This window comes from Erythrolamprus reginae, chromosome 2, assembly GCF_031021105.1.
Source record: "Erythrolamprus reginae isolate rEryReg1 chromosome 2, rEryReg1.hap1, whole genome shotgun sequence".
NCBI classification, from domain to species: domain Eukaryota; kingdom Metazoa; phylum Chordata; class Lepidosauria; order Squamata; family Dipsadidae; genus Erythrolamprus; species Erythrolamprus reginae.
Window position 1 is genome coordinate 160,092,887 of NC_091951.1, and position 13,263 is coordinate 160,106,149.

At 37.7% G+C, this 13,263-nt stretch overlaps 1 protein-coding gene across 2 annotated transcripts in view; it reads right to left on the reverse strand.

Moving 5' to 3' along the window:
* The window catches only part of CEP131 (centrosomal protein 131), a 36,737-nt gene that overhangs the window by 22,382 nt on the left and 1,092 nt on the right, over nt 1-13,263 (reverse strand). The window contains exons 2-6 of one of the 2 annotated variants that reach the window (XM_070740188.1): nt 10,445-10,641; nt 4,933-5,027; nt 4,514-4,631; nt 3,415-3,518; nt 2,224-2,337 (exon numbers count right to left, since the gene is read on the reverse strand). In XM_070740188.1, coding sequence (XP_070596289.1) covers nt 2,224-2,337; nt 3,415-3,518; nt 4,514-4,631; nt 4,933-5,027; nt 10,445-10,624 — 611 coding nt within the window. In that variant the 5' untranslated portion in view covers nt 10,625-10,641. The remainder of the gene's footprint in view (nt 1-2,223; nt 2,338-3,414; nt 3,519-4,513; nt 4,632-4,932; nt 5,028-10,444; nt 10,642-13,263) is intronic. The other variant, XM_070740189.1, reaches the window with a different exon arrangement.

The following is a 13,263-nucleotide window of genomic DNA, read 5'->3' on the forward strand; positions in this document are numbered from 1 at the left end:
TGCTCAATGGGATCGTATGGAATTCTGCAAGACTCTTCAATTTAAGATACACTAAAGAATGTTTCCCATTTTTCATATTAACTTGTACTGTGATTTCTCAGGAATAGTTCTCCTTGATAACAACTTCTATATACAACATATATAGAACATGTACACTGAGAGCATATGCAAAGACAAATTCCTTGTGTGTCCAATCACACTTGGCCAATAAATAATAATAAGAATAATTTATTAGATTTGTATGCCACCCCTCTCCGAAGACTCGGGGCGGCTCACAATAATAAAAACAATGTTATAGTGGAACAAATCTAATATTAAAAGAGAAAAACCCTATCATTTAAAACCAAACAACACATACATACCAAACATAAAGTATAAAAGCCTGGGGAAGGTGTCTCAGTTCCCCCATGCCTGGCGATATAGGTGGTTCTTGAGTAGCTTACGAAAGACAAGGAGGGTAGGGGCAGTTCTAATCTCCGGGGGGAGTTGATTCCAGAGGGCTGGGGCCGCCACAGAGAAGGCTCTTCCCCTGGGGCCTGCCAAATGACATTGTTTGGTCGACGGGACCTGGAGAAGGCCAACTCTGTCGGACCTTATCAGTTGCTGGGATTCATGTGGTAGCAGGCGGTTCCAGATGTACTCTGGTCCAGTGCCATGTAGGGCTTTAAAGGTCATAACCAACATTTGAATTGTGACTGGAAACTGATCAGCAACCAGTGCAGGCCACGGAGTGTTGTAGAAACATGGGTGAATCTGGGAAGCCCCACGATGGCTCTTGCGGCCGCATTCTGCACGATCTGAAGTTTCCGAACACTTTTCAAAGGTAGCCCCATGTAGAGAGCGTTGCAGTAATCGAACTTCGAGGTAATGGGGGCAGGAGCGACTGTGAGCAATGACTCCCTGTCCAAATAGGGCCGCAACTGGTGCACCAGGCAAACCTGGGCAAACGTCCCCCTCGCCACAGCCGAAAGATGATGTTCCAATGTCAGCTGTGGATCGAGGAGGACGCCCAAGTTGCGAACCCTCTCTGAGGGGGTCAATAATCCCCCCCCCCAGGGTAATGGACGGACAGATGGAATTGTCCTTGGGAGGCAAAACCCACAGCCATTCCGTCTTGTCTGGGTTGAGTTTGAGCTTGTTGACACCCATCCAGACCCCAGCAGCCTCCAGGCACCGGCATATCACTTCCACTGCTTCGTTGACTGGACATGGGGTGGAGATGTATAACTGGGTATCATCGGCATATTGATGATACCTCACCCCATGCCCTTGGATGATCTCACCCAGCAGTTTCATGTAGATATTAAATAGCAGGGGGGAGAGGACTGACCCATGAGGCACCCCACAAGGGAGAGACCTACAGGTCGACCTCTGACCCCCCCACTACTACCGACTGCGACCGACCAGAGAGGTAGGAGGAGAACCACTGGAGAACAGTGCCTCCCACTCCCAACCCCTCCAGCCGGCGCAGAAGGATACCATGGTCGATGGTATCGAAAGCCGCTGAGAGGTCAAGAAGCACCAGGACAGAGGACAAGCCCCTGTCCCGGGCCCGCCAGAGATCATCCATCAACGTGACCAAAGCAGTTTCCATGCTGTAGCCGGGCCTGAATCCAGACTGCTGAGGGCCTAGATAATCAGCTTCTTCCAAGGACTGCTGGAGTTGGAGCGCCACCACCTTCTCAACCACCTTCCCCATAAAGGGAAGGTTGGAGACTGGATGGTAGTTATTAAGCACGGCTGGGTCCAGGGAAGTTTTCTTGAGGTAGGGGTGCAAAAGTGCCTCCTTATAAGGAGCCGGAAAGGACCCCCTCCCCAAGGAAGTGTTAACAATCTCCTGGACCCAGCTCTGTGTCACCTCTCGGCTGGCCGAAAGCAACCAAGAGGGACACAGATCCAGTAAGCAGGTGGCGGAACTCACAGCTCCAATGGCCTTGTCCACTTCTATTCTATATACTCATTTGTTGGTCAAGTTCTATTTGCGCACATTTAGTCCAGTGACTGGTGATATGAAACACTGTATTAACATGAAAAAAGGATTAAAATGCATCTTTGCTATTAAACTAAGCTTGAGATAGTTCAGCTCTAGGTGTTTGGTCTATTTATACTTTTCCTATTGAAAACATTCCTTCCCTCTCATCTCATTCATGCATGAAATGTTGAGCAAACTGCTCCTAACTCATAACTGGAAGGAAACTGAACAGGAATGTACAAAAGACTTACTTGAGTGAAGTCGTAGGTTGATTGGAGCTCTTTGGCACAGATATTTTGTCCGTAATGGAGTAATTGTTATGCACCATAGAGGTGACGCAGTTGCCCATGGCACCTTTGTTACTCCTTATAAAATAGAGGGAAAATGTGTCAGCAAGCTTCCAGAATAATTTCTCCAATATATTATCAAAACAGATCAAGCATCTAGAACCCTGCCATTTAATAATAATAATAATAATAATATTATTATTATTATTATTATTATTATTATTATTATTATTATTTAGATTTGTATGCCACCCCTCTCCGTAGACTCATGTCTCATGTTCAGTAAGATATCCAGATTTTTGGAATCAGCTACATTCCTTCCTAGATGCTGGCTTAGAGGTGTGTATATCAAATAATGAAAAACAAAATGAACTTAAAAAGGATGGAAGTTCTCAAACTTCAGAATTCACAACTCTGCCAATAATATGCTTTTTTTAAAAAGATTCTAGCAATATTTGCTGTTCAGGATCTGGTATTGTTATGTGTGTTCCCAGGTTCAATTTATGGTTACTCATTATTACACTCTCAGCCCTGGAAAAACACTTAAATCACTTTCAACCAAACACTTGGTCACAATATATCTATGCTCTTTCTCACATGCATACCCTCCCCCACCCAGACATGCATACACAATCCTCTATACTTACTCTATATTGTCCTTCTGCCAGGTTCTGGCTGGAGGGATGGAAGTCTAGATCCAAAGACAACTCAAAGAATGGGCAACCTTAAGGAAGCTGTTTATCCCTCAAAGTCCTTGGGTGCTTTGAGGATCAGTAAGACTGGCAACTATTCTTCTCCTGTTAATTTACAAATCTAGTAGCTGGTGGTGAAATTTGGGGAGGGATTTCTCATGTATTCAGGCCCAACCTCTTTTGTTTAGCTCACTTTTTTCTTTTTGTCTTCTTAATGACTTAGTTCCTCCTTATCTATTTCCCCCAAGGGATCTTTTAAACAAGATTTCAGGCTTTTATATCACTTCTTATCCCCTGTGCCTACGTGATTGCTTCACCCTTAGGTATGGCAGCTTCAGCCTAGTGTCAAAGAATCATTCATATTCAACTACTAAATCAAAGTGGTACTATTAAAGCTATGGGAATTTTTCTGCAACTTAATGCCATCACTTCAGCTGAATGTCCAGACATACATGTTTCTTACCTGTTATTGGCAGTGAAATTAGCTGCAAGGGGTACACACATTTCTTTTTTCCTCATGTTTCCAGGAGTGCTGGATACGGCAGGAAATATCCTGGGCTGCTCATCCTGACCAGATAAACAAAAATAAGTATGCGTGGATGTAACAGTACCCAGATCTTTACTACAAATATTTTAGCAAGATCTCTTAATTCCTCAAGCAAAAACAAAAAGATCAATCTCACCAGAGTTTTTACTATAAACAACTGAAATAAATGTATCAAGATTTCAAAGCTTCGGAGATAGATGCTAGGGTTTTTATCCAATTAAGAGTGCTTCAAAACGAAGAGATTGGTGCTGAGTGTGGAACAGAGCAGAGCATGCCTATATCAGAACAGAGTCAACAGAACTTCAAAAGCAGAGATAGGAATCAAAAGCACCCATATCATAGGCCCTATATAGCTTTTGGGGAATTGCTGTGCCGTTGACAGCTGAACCAGGCACAAAGCAAAGCATAGTAAGATGCTGAAAACGTAAGAAGCGTTTAAATTTTTCTTGTCAACAGGAAAGCTTTGGTAAAAGCCTATTCATCTGTGGTACAATAACATCTTTTCTGAATTTTCTAACCCAGGTTTGACTCTTCCTGATCCACCAGCACTTAGCTCCCTAAAGCCTATGAAAAAATCATGGCAGAAGTCTTTTTTGTAGAGTGCAGCTTTCCCACCGTTTTTATTTTATTTTTTTATGGAGAAAAATATATTCTTGCCCTAAGGGAAGTGCAAACCTTACTCAACAGCTGTATGCGAAAGTCACTTAAGCATATTGTATATATTACTCATTACTATAGCATGTGTGATAAGTACATTGTAGGGGTATCTTGTATTTTCCCAACAGTCACATGGCAATAATCCTGTTCTAAGGGAAATATAATTTTAACACAGGAGGGGAGCTAACGATTTGGCATTACTATTATTATTATTTTGCAATAATGGATTTTTGACATAATAAATCTAAACATATCCTGAATGCATTTGCAGAGGAATTATCAAACTTAACATAAAGCTATGTTTTAGAACCAGCTTCCGAAGCTTTTCTAATGAATGCGCATGCACCTCAGCCCTTACCAGGATGTTCCAGGTAGTTTTCCTTTCTGGGGAATCTTTGCTTAGACTTGCTAGTTTTTTTCTTCCAGTTGAGCTGCTATTAAACAATGTGAGGAAGTCATCGTGGTGATCTGCACTGCTAAAAAGGAAAATGACAAAAGATTAATTTGGAATCCTGCAGAAGTCTTCGGAGAGGGGCGGCATACAAATCCAAATAATAAATAATAAAATAAACAAGTCTACACATAGCATTGCTTTGAGCTTTTCTGAAAGATATTTTATTCCTATAAACTACTCCAATATTTTATGTCCACTCTAAAGGATGTATCCCAAAACAAAAATACTTAGCTTTCCCAGAGTACTCAAAGGAACAAAAGAGGTTCTAAGGCACTTTTTAAGCTAGTCTATTTTTCAGTAATAAGTAAGTGTTTAATGCTCACATGATGGCATCATTCATTTGCTGATTAACCTGTGTTGTACTGTTGGATCTTCGTAAATTGTTCATAGCTCTAGAGGTGACAAGCCCTGCATCTTCCTGAAAGACAGACAAGTTATAACAAAGTAAAGTAGTACCTACGACTTGAGAATAATTCTCTTAATTCTGCCTCATTTCTATCATTCTAGCCTAGTTAATTACAAATGACAGAACAACATTGTTTTCAGATAAGAATTCATTTGGAGGAACTACAGTCCTTTAAAAAACTAAAACACCCACTACATAAAGAATTATGCTCATACAACTGCATTTAGCCAAATTATATTCAAAGGCATGCACATTATATTGAGAAAAATGCCATCTTGTATTTGATTATTTTTTCTATTATACATCTTACAGTTTATTGTATATTTGAATATCAGAAGGAAAACTTTTCAGACTAATAATTTAATTAAAAGGCACAGGTTTGGTGAATTACAGCACATTTCATCAGCTACAATGTTTGGTTACACTGATATAGGATTTTAAATGGGATGATGTGCAAGGAAGGAAAGACTGATTATGCAGATGCAAATTACACAAGGACTTTATCAACTGTAACAATTGTAAAATGGTAAATATCCATTGTTTGTTGAAGCCTTCAGAGCAATTTCTTGCACAATTATATTGGCAAAAGTTTCTTTGTTTCCCAAAGGCTATTCTGGAATTTGTAATAGAATATCCTTGAACACTGAATACTACTTTACCCTTATTCTGAGTTCCAATGGCATACTACTGTATTTTTCGGAGTATAAGATGCATCTTACTTTTGGGGAAGGAAAATAAGGAGGGGGGATCTACATACCAGGTATTCATCTGGCTAGCGTCCTCAGTCTGTTCAGCTTCAGCACATTATGTTATCCTCTGGTTAGGGCTGAAAAAGCCTTTTTTCAGAGGGAGTAGGTATGAAAACAAGCCTGCAAAGACTTAGGGAAGAAAAACTGCTTCGGAGGGAGTAGGAATAAAAATAAATGCTGCAAGCCAGGAAGATCATTAGCATCTAGTTAGGGCTGGGAAAAATGTTTCAAAAGCTACAGAGTACAGTATAAGAGGAAGCCAAATATTCAGCCTCTTTTAGGGAGGAAAAAGGTGTATCTTATATGAAAATATTATTTCACTGAAAGAGTAGTAGATCCTTGTAACAAACTTCCAGCAGACGTGGTTGGTAAATCCACACTAACTGAATTTAAACATGCCTGGGATAAACATATATCCATCCTAAGATAAAACACAGGAAATAGTATAAGGGCAGACCAGATGGACCATGAGGTCTTTTTCTGCCATCAGTCTTCTATGTTTCTATGTTTCTATACTGAAAAATGTGGTAGTTATATTGTTTCCCATTCCCTTGATAATCTGTTTGGCTGTGCAAGCAGTTGGAGCACAGATTCTCTACCCATGCCCCCCCTTCTAGGTTTCATTTACATCTGTGATCTTTTCATTGTCGCTGTTAGCTATAAAAAGGTACTTAAACTTTTTAAAATGTTTATTAATCTAAACTGCATCATATAGAGACTATTGGCTTCTAGAAATATTTTATGATACCTTTTTTTGGGGGGGGGGGAAACTTAGTATAAAGATGTTCATCTTTGGTGCTTTGTTCTAAATGGAAGCCATAAGCATGTACGCATTGATAATGGTCTATAAGCTTTCGGTATAAAGTGATGTTCATGTGCTCATCATGTACTTTGGTCATTACATTCACAAATTGTTCAGCAGATATGCTGAGGTTGATGGTGGGATAAAAACTGTTGAAATCATAATGGAATTTGATTATTCTTTTCCAAGGCTTAGTTAATGAAAACATAACCAATGAATCTCAAAGAAAGGAGAGGTTAAAGGAGGTAGAAGTTGAGAAAGCATTGGCATATAATGGAACTACATGTGCAGATATGAATGGATCTGAAAGCAAAGTATGTTGGCATAACTCGAAGTCCCTGCTGGGATATATTGCCTCAACATCTATGGTAGCTAAAAATATGTTAAGAAGATAACCCATATAAATCAATATTTTTAGGAAGTTGCAATGTCTTTCATGTAAGCTGGGAAGTTGCTGACATAAAATTGAAATCCTTGTAACCAGATTTCCATTGTTCCAATGCCTGACAAACAACAGCCCAGAGTTGTCTATCAAGGTACAGAGAAGATACTTGGTCTGGGCTCCTGGGGTGCCTCTACATAAATACAGTCTTGGGTGTCCTTAGTAACTTTACATAAAATTGCATAGTTTTGTCAAATATACTGCCATTTGGATATGAAGGTAAATTAGTAAAAGATGCCATTGGATGGCTGTCTCTCACTTTTCTTGAGATAATCCAATTTATTCACAATGACAAATGACTCTTATCACCTTGCTAATGTTATTATTGGGATCTTGAAAGGCATCTTGTTCTGCCCTACTAGCAATGTTGTTTTTATCCATTTTTACTGATAAGTAGAAAAAGTAAAAATCTGCTGATAAGAACATCTGCTGGCAAGAACATTCAATATAATGATATGATTCAGGGTTACATCTACCTGGGGGATGTTCATGTAGTGTTATTTTTATGCATCTGGAATTCAGTATAATCTACAGTATTGTTTAGATTGAATTAATAACTAAACGTGTTGTTTAGCATTGAAAGTATTTCTTAAGTTTTAAGCAGCAAAAAAAAAGGAGAAGTTTTTAAAATTCCCACAGAGTTGTTAATGTTGTGTAGATTTAGTGAGACAAAAAGCTTTGCCTCAGAACAGACTCATCAGCTTTGTCAAGAGGCTGGCAATATAGATTCACAATATGGGCCAAGGCTGTGGAAGAAAGGTTACATCTACCTGGTGGATGTTCATGTAGTGTTATTTTTATGCATCTGGAATTCAGTATAATCTACGGTATTGTGTAGATTGAATTAATAACTAATTGTTGTTTAGCCAATTTCCTTGCATTTGTTGGTTTTTTGCTTGTTTCTAGAAATCTATATTCAGCTGTCATGCTTTCTTCTTGTTGTACAGCTCTTTCATTCCCTTTCACTTTTTCTTTGACTATCATGACAACCTCTTCTGAAAGCTGTTTGATCCTTTCCATTTTGAAATTTTGGAAAAATTTCACCACTGATGGCCATGAAGTGTGCACCATAGTTTCTTCTGTACTCTCTCACATGAATGGCAAAGGTTTTAATATAGTAAAAAAATTGATAGAATGTCACACATCCCTATGCATAACTCTGCATAATCCCTATCTATGGTTGAGCAGAGCAACAGACTGCATTATAACACGGATGGCTTATTTCTCAAACACATTTTTTTCCTTCATGAGTTTCCTGTGTGTTAGGATCTCACAATTCCATCATATAACTTCGTTATCTTACAGCTAGTTTTGCTCTACACCCAACCCAATTTGCAGGTCTAATTGATTGAATTTGTTAGTACATTGTTGTAATCCAAAAATAATATGCAATTGCAACTTCCCTTGGCTATAAAGAGTAAAGTACATCAATGAAACATTTTCTATAGAGGGATGCTTATTATAGAGGAATGCTGTAATTTTGGAGCCCTTTTCAAGTTAAAATTCTTTCGTGGTCTCTCATGATTCTACAGTTCTCTGCCAAACTGATATTTTGAAAGTGAGTGACAAACTTCTCTACAGGAGACAAGTGGGGTGAGAGAAGGATCTTAAACATACTCTACCACCTGCTCCTGCTTCAGCGCTTAAATTCAGGCTTGGTTTTTTTTACAGTAGAAATGTTAATTTTGCATTTACTTTTCATTATATAGACAATTTTCTGTCAATAGTGCTATGCCTCTTGAGGGAGGAGGGAAGGGGGGGGATAACATAACGATAGATAAATGACTATTATTGAGCTATTAAGTTTCTGCCCTTGAAAATGTTTGAAAATTAGACTGTCCGGGATTCGGGGCTTTGCCAGTCTTTGAAGGATTGTTCATTTCAAGGAACATCTGAGGAATGCACCATCTTCAAAGTATTTTCTTGTATTTTAACAAAAAAGAGCAACCCTGTTACTTCCCCTTCTTCTGCTTCACAGCTCTCCTCTCAGACCTCCCCTCCTGTAAAATTTGCAAAAAGCAGGAACTTCCTCCATATGCAAAAACCCTTGCAGGATTGCATCTTCTAGTTCGGATTAATGCTTGGGGGAAACTAAGCAAAGATTAGAAGGGAATGCTTTCTCCACTCTCTCTCCAGCATTTCTAAGAGAGATGCAGAAGCTTCTTTTGCCTTTTGTGACAAGAGATAAGAGAGACTAAGGATGTTTCCAGACAATGTGAAGTATTTTGTCAAGGTACGGTAACTATTGTTCTTTTTTGATGGATGTAGATTCTGCCTTTCATTTGGTAACTACAAAGGTTATACAAAGCAAGGTAGTCCCAAAGGTGCTTTTTCAGGAGGTAACCGGACTTCATTTATTTTTTTTCTTTTGAAGAGCTTTTGTTTCTCATCCAAGAAGTTTCTTCAACTCTGACAGGGGAGTAGAAGGATTTATATTCCTTGCAGACAGCTGGTCACCTGCATCCTTTTAGAGCAGCATTTCCCAAAGTGTGGCACACGTACCCCCAGGGGTACCGGAAGAGTTTGGTGGGGGTACGCGTTCAGAAAAAGTTCTGCAATACATCTGGCCTTTTCCAACTTCATATTTATGTGAAGTTGCTTTTTCAGCATTTGTAGACATTAAGTCGAGAAAAAGAAACAGACTATTGGACGTGGAACCGCATCTCAGATTAAAATTAGCAACCAGGGAACCAAATTATGATGATCTGTCATCTCAGCACAAACAATTTAATCCTTCTCATTGATCCAAATGAATGTTATTTATAACTGTTATTTATATTTTATTATGAATAATTTTATTTTTCATTTATTATTATTTTGTGTATGTACCAAAGAATAAAAATAAAAATATTTTGATATACTTGATATATATATATATATTATTAAAATACATCCATTTTGTTTGAGGAGGGGTAATAAGAATTACAAAATTATAGAAAGGGTACACATATGTCAAACATTTGGGAAACATTGTTTTAGAGTATTGTTGAAGTACTTGGAGGTTTACCTGTGTCCTCAGGGTCACCAGAGTAGTGCTTCTAGTTCCCATACTCTGCAATTTTTCCTCTGGAAATCCATTCCTACTACCAACACCATTCAAAGGGTGTTCATCCCAAACTGTATAGTTAAAAGTCTGTAGAAATTCTCAGTCATCCCGGTCATGGTTGTCTCAAAGGTGTTTTGGGGGGCACCTAAGGCGACTTTGTTATGCTCGTTCTTGTTCTCTCTAACTCCCTCCATCCCTCTCTCTCTCATCTGACCAAAAGAATAACTGAATGCAAAGCTCTTCATCCAAACAAACTGAAGACACATTATTACTTTGTACATCAACAGAACTTAAAAGATTACATTTAAACTAAATCTATTCTCTAGGAGTGAAAGGAATATAAACCATAAGCTTTAGAAGAATAATGCTTGTTACAACATCAGTACTCACCAGCATATTCCTCTTGGGTTTGTTTTCCGTAATGACAGAAATGGAACGAGCAATGTGTTTGCCTGGGGAGGCACTGCTAGGGCGCTGAAGCACTTGCATAGGCAGCCCTGTAAGAATGAGGTCCACACCATTGACACCGTTTCCCTGAAAGGAGGAACTGCTGCCACGGGCACTCTTCATTTTGTATTAGAGAAGCTCTGTAAATAAAGGAAAAACAATGAGTAAATTGATCCATATGCCTTGCTTATTCCATTTGCCTAAATGCATTATTTCACACTGTAATAAGAACTTCTTCATGCATTGTAATTACTTGCCACTGGTCATATTGGCTGCATTTAATAGGAGTTAGTAAAAAATAAATGTGAAAGGTGGCCACATTAAATTCTCACACCTTTGAATTATATTAACCATTTGCTAAGCCCATACAGGAGAGACCAATCCCAATACCTAAAGGTCAAACTAAGCATGGGCACTGTGCATAGGGTGCTGGAGGCAATTCATCCTTAATTTGTTGCAATACAGCATCAGAAAGTATGACTGGCAAAATGTTTTGTTGTTCGAATTGAAAGGGAATTAGGCTTGGATTCTGCACCCAGTTCTTTGCAGACAAAAAAGTTTCATCAATGTAATTTTGAGTGGACAAAGGTGAAAAAAGAAGATAGTTACCAGAAATAGATTTGTTTTTTTTAAAAACTCGCAAAATGAAATCTTAATGTTGCAATGTAGGGTCACCCAGCTTTGCCCTGAAGTTCACTCATCCAATGCTAAGCAAATCATTCTTGTCCAATAAGACTAACCTTTTCTTGTGTCAGAATTCTTAAGAATACAAATTAGACAAGTACAGTAGTACCTTAGCAGCTATTCCTTCTGCCTGACAGTTCCAATAATCTGAAAAAAATCTATGCAATTAAAGGGAACTGACCACCTTTATTCCAAAACTGCTTTCCAAAAGTGTGACTATAGTATGAGACTTAAACTCATGCAAGTTTTTGTATTGAACACCAGCTCCCATGCATTAATCCCAAACTGTTGTTTATTTATTACAAGCAATCTGTTCAGACTTTAGAGAGAGCTATTTATCCCATTTAGGAGCTTAAAAGAAAAATATCAGGGGGGGAAATATTTCACATTTAACTTCAGCTCTGCCACCCCTTCATTCTTGCCCACCATGTCTTTCTTCAAAATGATTCCCTGTGGGAATGATGCTTCCAATAGAAAAAAGGATTACATTACAATTTTAAGTATTTTTTCTTTTAAGTTCAGCTATTCTAGAGGCATGTTTAAATTTTTTGAAAGATACTGTATCGTGTTTCTAATTCTGTTTAGAGGCTAAACTTTTTTTAAAAAAATAGAACTGAAACTGTCCATCCATAGTAACTGTACTATACTTTCAATTAGCTAAAAAATATATAAATGTACTCTAAGAAACCTTCAGACATTCACTGCAATGTGTTACCTGATTGTATCATTAACCATGAAATCCCAACATTATGTTTTAAAGATAGTACTAAAATGACACATAAGCAAATTAAAAATATTCTCTTGCATTTGATATTTAAGGTACTTTTTACACATTTTTGAAAGAATATAGAATGAATTTGACATACTATTATCATTTATGCTATAAAGTTTGTAAAAAGTATCTCAAATATCAAATGCAAGACAGAATATTTTTCAACCCACACAGAGATTACACTGTTAGAATTGTTCTTCTATTAACGTATTTGCTACCAGAATAATGTAGCTTTTAAATTTTTGAGATAAGTGTTTTCAAATAAGACAATCTCTTATTTGAAGTTATCAGGTCACATAAGCAACAAACTGAAATCTGGCTCTGAGACACATATTGTATTTACCAGAAAAAAATTATCATCCTTGAAATTCCACAAATACATAAACATAGATACAGCCACCATACATAGGTGAATTCTCTGCAATCTACAGGGACATTTGTTATTACTGTGGTTGGTTCTGTGACTCCAATTATATCAAGTATGAAAAGTATATCAATAGATCTAGGCTGCAAGAATTATTTGCTGCCATATAATAGCCATCTGGAATTTTGCAATCTAAAGATTTTTGGATGAGTGCACACACTTATGACCAAATTTATGCACTTCACAATACAGGAGCAAGAGTAATGTTTTTTTTCACTCTCAGTTATGTGTTCATTTAGTGACCATATAGCTTCCAACTTGGTTGCTAAGTAAGGAAATTGCTACATTTAATGTAGCAAAGCATTGAAAGGATGTACAGTACTTTATTTATTACTTATTTTCCATTGCTTATCTAAACCCTATGACAATCCTTAAGTGTTGTATCTCATGATTCTTGCCAAATGTATATTTTTCTTTTATGTACACTGAAAGCATATGCACCAAGACAAATTCCTTGTGTGTCCAATCACACTTGGCCAATAAAGTATTCTATTCTATTGTTTTAATTTGGCAGAATGACTTATGCTTGTTCGACCGAAAAATAAAAGCAAAGGACTTGAACAAAAAAGAAAAGACATAGGATTCTTAAAATATTTGCATGCATTTTTCTCCAAGGCAGCCAATATACATATTTAACACATTTTTAAAATAATAATAATGTGGAAGCCAATACTATACATAAATAGATTCTTCATTATTGTAGTTATGATTATCAAGTGGCATTCATGTCCAATTCTTTTGCAGAAAAAAACATTAATAGCATTTTTTTTAAAGACAAAATTGTCACAAGAGTCCACTTTATCATATGCACTGTGTTCCTGTTGTGATTGGTAAAGTTCTGCCCAAATAAATTTAGCCAACATCTTTCAAATGTTGGGCCAG